Source organism: Temnothorax americanus, unplaced genomic scaffold, assembly GCF_048541705.1.
Source record: "Temnothorax americanus isolate GAGA-0224 unplaced genomic scaffold, ASM4854170v1 Scaffold227, whole genome shotgun sequence".
In the NCBI taxonomy this organism is placed as follows: domain Eukaryota; kingdom Metazoa; phylum Arthropoda; class Insecta; order Hymenoptera; family Formicidae; genus Temnothorax; species Temnothorax americanus.
This window is the reverse complement of record NW_027509368.1, coordinates 60,043-65,000: the sequence shown is the minus strand read 5'-3', so window position 1 is coordinate 65,000 and position 4,958 is coordinate 60,043. Positions and strand designations below refer to the sequence as shown.

The 4,958-nt window shown below is 35.1% G+C and overlaps 1 protein-coding gene across 1 annotated transcript; it reads left to right on the top strand.

The window, feature by feature from the left end:
* The first annotated feature begins 2,736 nt into the window (after positions 1-2,736).
* LOC143898255 (zinc finger MYM-type protein 1-like) lies at positions 2,737-4,734 on the top strand. Its single transcript, XM_077407601.1, has 2 exons — positions 2,737-4,546; positions 4,624-4,734. Exons 1-2 carry the CDS (start codon positions 2,878-2,880, stop codon positions 4,638-4,640), a joined length of 1,686 nt encoding a protein of 561 aa, XP_077263727.1. The 5' UTR covers positions 2,737-2,877; the 3' UTR covers positions 4,641-4,734.
* Positions 4,735-4,958: the final 224 nt, after the last annotated feature.

Here is a 4,958-nt window from a genome sequence, read left to right as displayed (position 1 = left end):
AAAACCTGAATAAAAATTTATATATATATTCAGATACAGGGCAAGTGGGGAGAAGATGCCATCAGTAGGTCGAAAATGAGACTTTGTTATATAATATTTCGTTCATTATCCAATAGATTGTAATAATTTCTAGTCGTTAACGTGAGATTATATAATGGATATGAGAAGGCTGATGTCGAATCGACAATTTGACGTCAATTCACCGGAAACTCATCAACATCGAAATTGACATCGAAAATCAGTCTATTTCGATCAAATTGTTTTGACATCAAGAGTTGCTTAAGTTACCTGTGTTCAAAACCCTAAAAATATTGTCTAAAATTAAGAGATTGTTACTAATATGAGAATATGCAGACAGTCATCGATTCGATATCGATCGACATCAAAATATATTAAAGCCGATTTCTATTAAGGAGTTATGTAGAAATGGCCAAACGGCAATCACTGGCCGCTTCCTGATTGCTGAAGAAGAATCGCAATTGCAGACGCAATCATATATATACGTTCATTATTTCCGCGGAAATTTTGTTGTAGTGGCGTTCCTATCGGCGTTTCTCCTGTTGTGTAAAGCGCATATATACGCGTACGAACGTGTGCGCTTGTTCACGCAATCGTCCATAGCGTTCATATTTCATATCAGTTTCATATTTCTTATTTTTTTACGTTGATAGCAATATTGCGTTGTGTGTGTTATACATCAAGCAATAAGTGGTCAAGCAAGTAATCCTTAAGTAATAATTTGGGAAGAATATTATCTCGAATCAGCACTGACGCGAAGTGACAGGAAGCTTTCCGAGAACCATGGATGACGATCAGCGTCCAGTAACACTGAGAAAAAGGATTTGCTGTATTAGCAAATTATTTGTTACTATAGTGACAACAAACACTTGGTTTGCTGCAAGAGCTAATTAATTTACCAATAGTAGCAAACCTTTTGATGCAATAGCAAAAAGTTTGCTACCCGCAACAAATAAAATGTTTGTTGTCACTAATTTCTCTCAGTGAAGTATTTTCAGTAATGTTTCATTCTGTATTATATATAAAAATGTTCAAGCAACAGTCTTACAGTGAACTGACTTTTGCTTCTAATTTTTTTCAATGTTTTTTTTTTTTTAAAGTGTGTCAATTATATTCGCACATTTCGTAAACTTGTGAGCAACGACGAAACTATTTAGACTAATTTACGTGTGAATAATTTGACAACGGTTTATTCGAAATACGTGATAAAAACAATGTCTTCTCCATGAATCGAATAACCAATGCCATGCGGTAATATATAATTCTGCTGTATCTTCGTATATTTTTATTGTAAGTGGACAAATTGATTAATTTTTTGATTCACCAAGGAAATTAGTGCACGCTGGACAATAATGCCTGTAAACTCGACTAAAATCCGTGCAATAAGGACACGGTGCATAAGTGTGGCGTATCTAGGGTATGGCAGACATGGCACGTGCCATGGGCGCCACATGCGATAGACATATTAATGATAAAAGTCAAAACAGTCTGACAACCGAATTTGATATTTAAATTTTTCTGATTTATTACATATACGTATATATGTATATATGGATACATATATATCCAAAAGTATGTACATATTGTTAGAGCCTTTTATTGCTTTCGCTCTTACAGCTCGTTTTTACAACATCTCGCTTCAACCACTCGCTAGCTTCTGTTCGCCCTGTCTTGTTCGTCACGCTAGTCTTCTTCTTCACTCTCTCTCTCTCATACACAACTAAAACTCTTACAATATACATATACATACATGTATATACGTCTATATGTATATACATATATGTATATGAATAACTAAGAACTGAACATTAATTAACTATGAACAATTATCATTTTAAGCTGCTAGACCCTTTTCCGCCTTTCAGCTCTACTTTCCGTTTTCTTCGTAAAAAGAAACGTTTTATTTTAAATAAAAAAATAAGAAAATTTACCATTAGATTAAAGATATTTTTGAATATAATAAATTTAACATGCTCTTCTACTCTCTATACTTAACATGCGTTGATGCGTTACTTGTAATATAACCAAATGCGCGATCAAACATCTAAAGTGAGCAAAGCCTATGCTGCGAGGCTGCCTTGCAAAACAAAATGACAATTGTTGCTAAGTAACATAAACAGCCATTGTCAAACAACTGATGCAACGCATTCACTATAGATGTTTGATCTTCATTCGATTATATTGTCATAAGTAACGCATGTTAAGTATAGAGAGCAGAAGCACGCTGAATTCAATATACAACAATATCTTTAATCCAGTGGTAAATTTCTTATTTGTTATTAAAAATGAAACGTTCCTTTACGAAGAAAAAGGAGAGTGGAGCTGAAGGACGTAAGAGACGAAAGGTGGAAGCAGAGGAAGCCAAAAAGTCCAACAAATTCTTTAGGACTTTCTTTGAAAAGCACGAACCCGGTAAAAATTTTTTTATATAAAAGCATATAAATATGTATAATTATATATAATTACATAAAATTATATCAAATTTGTCCATACATGTTTTTATATTGTATATATTTCTATATATTTTTAGATAATTTTGCATAATTCTAGATTTATACATGCTTTTATAGAAAAAAATTGCAAGGGAAAAAATTGCTTATTTATAATTATATTAAATTATATTTAATTATATATATATGATTATATATATAAGCAATTCTTTTTCTATAAAAATTTTTTTTCATGAAAACATATATAAGTCTATAGAATTATGCACAATTATATAAAAATATATAGAAATATACAATGTAAAAACATGTATGGACATATTTGATACATAATTTTATATAATTCTATGAATTTATGTATACTATTATATGAAAAAATTTTTTACGGGAAGCAGGTGGTTCGACATGTTCTATGGAGTCGCCAGCATCAGCTACAAGTTTGTTAGAATCCAAAGATGGATCAAGTACAATTGCGTCACAAGCTAAAAAGGAAGGCAAGTTGGATAAATCCGAGTATGATGACATGAAGAGCGAGGCTGCCAAAGAAAATGTGGACATGACGGGAAAGGAAAACGATGGTGATGATGATTATGACGTTGAGTTTATTGACGAGATTAAACCTGACGACACTAAAATTAGTAAACTGGATGGTACTGAAAAGCTTCGAACTGTCATACCAGAAATAATTGAACAGCATGATATTGGACTTCTGAAGTTCGATAAGAATACCGAAAAAGCAATTCTGCCTGATGCGTTGAAAACGGAAATAATAAAGTTGGGTTCGAAGTATTTTCAGAACAGTGAAGGACCTTTCCAACCAACAAATAACCGCTCAATGAATAAAACTTGGTTCAAGAGAAAATTGGGAACTTGTCGTGGTAAGGAAGTGACTCGTTCATGGCTGATCTATTCTCCTTCTAAAAAGTCTGCATTTTGTATTTGTTGTCTTCTATTTTCCCAGTTAGACCATCAATCCACATTGGAGCAGGAAAATGGATTCAAGCAGTGGAAAGCACCTGAAAGGATTAGCATGCATAAAAATGCCAAGAATCATCGTGAGTGCTTCACACAGTGGAAGGAAATGGAAAGAAATTTAGTTGCAAACAGTGGAGTTATTGACGCGGAACTTCGGTTACAGATTGAGAGGGAAAAGCAGAAATGGCGTGATATCTTAACAAGAATCCTTCATTGTATAAAATTCCTTGCGACTCAGAACCTGGCTTTGCGAGGACACAGGAAGTCATTTCAGTTAGATGATGACTCCAATGTGGGTAATTTTCTTGACTTACTGAAACTACTGGCCATTTTTGACCCTGTCATGAAAGAACACCTTACTCATGTGGAAAATTATCCTAGATCTACGACTTATCTTTCACCGAGTGTTCAGAACGAATTCATCCACTTGATGGCATCCACTGTTCGTCAGAATTTGCTGAGAAGCATTCGTAAAGCCAAGTACTATGGTCTCATATTCGATTCAACTCCTGATCAAGCACACCGTGAACAGATGTCAGAAGTAGTGAGATACGTGGAAGTTGATTTTGAGAGGAAAACAGTTCGTATTAGAGAATCTTTCCTTGGTTTTATTCATATAAGTCGGAAGAATGCTGAAGGTTTGGTTGAAGACATTTTGCAGCAGCTGGAGAAGGACGAAATGGAGTTACAAGATTGTCGATCACAGTGCTATGACAACGCTGCTGTGATGGCTGGACACAAAAGTGGTGTTCATCAAAGAATAAGTGAAAAAAACAACCTGGCAATATTTGTGAATTGTAACAATCACTCACTTAACCTGGTAGGTGTACATGCAGCAAAACAGGATATAATGATGGTCACGTTTTTTGGAGTTATCGAAGCTCTTTATGTGTTCTTCTCTCATTCAACACAGCGTTGGGAAAAACTCAAAAATGCCGTACCTGTGGTTGTTAAGTCGGAGTCCGAAACCAGGTGGAGTGCAAGGACAGAAGCAGTGAAGCCCGTCAACAAGTACTTTGAGGAGATACTTCAAGTTTTTCTGGATATGATAGACAACGTAAATGAGACCAGTGAAACAAGAAGTGACGCAAAGCAACTGTACAATCGTATGTTAAGTTATGATTTTCTGATTTTGCTAGGATTTTGGAATAAAGTATTAATTCGCATTGACCGTGTTCAAAAGAGACAACAAGATCCTAGCATGAACTTCCACGATGCTGCCCTAGATTTGAAAGCCCTCCGAGATCATTTTGATGATGAAAGAAAAGTGTTGGTTATAGTGAGTCACTCAAAGAAGGATTCAGTCTCTGTCAAGAATGGAATGTTGAAGTTGAAAAACGTCAGAGACGAAAAAAACGAATGGCGGATGAGAACTCGAGAGATGCTGGATTAACAGCTAAAGAGGAAATGGAAAAAGTCATGAAGGGGACACTCGACCGTCTTCATAGAGAAATGAATGAAAGGTTCATTTGTTTGCACGACACTGACGCCAAGTTTGGGTTCCTTCTCGATGTTAAG

What these genes read in the sequence shown, in the direction of transcription:
- LOC143898255 (XM_077407601.1), top strand. Translation starts at nt 2,878, where the DNA reads ATGGAGTCGCCAGCATCAGCTACAAGTTTGTTAGAATCCAAAGATGGA.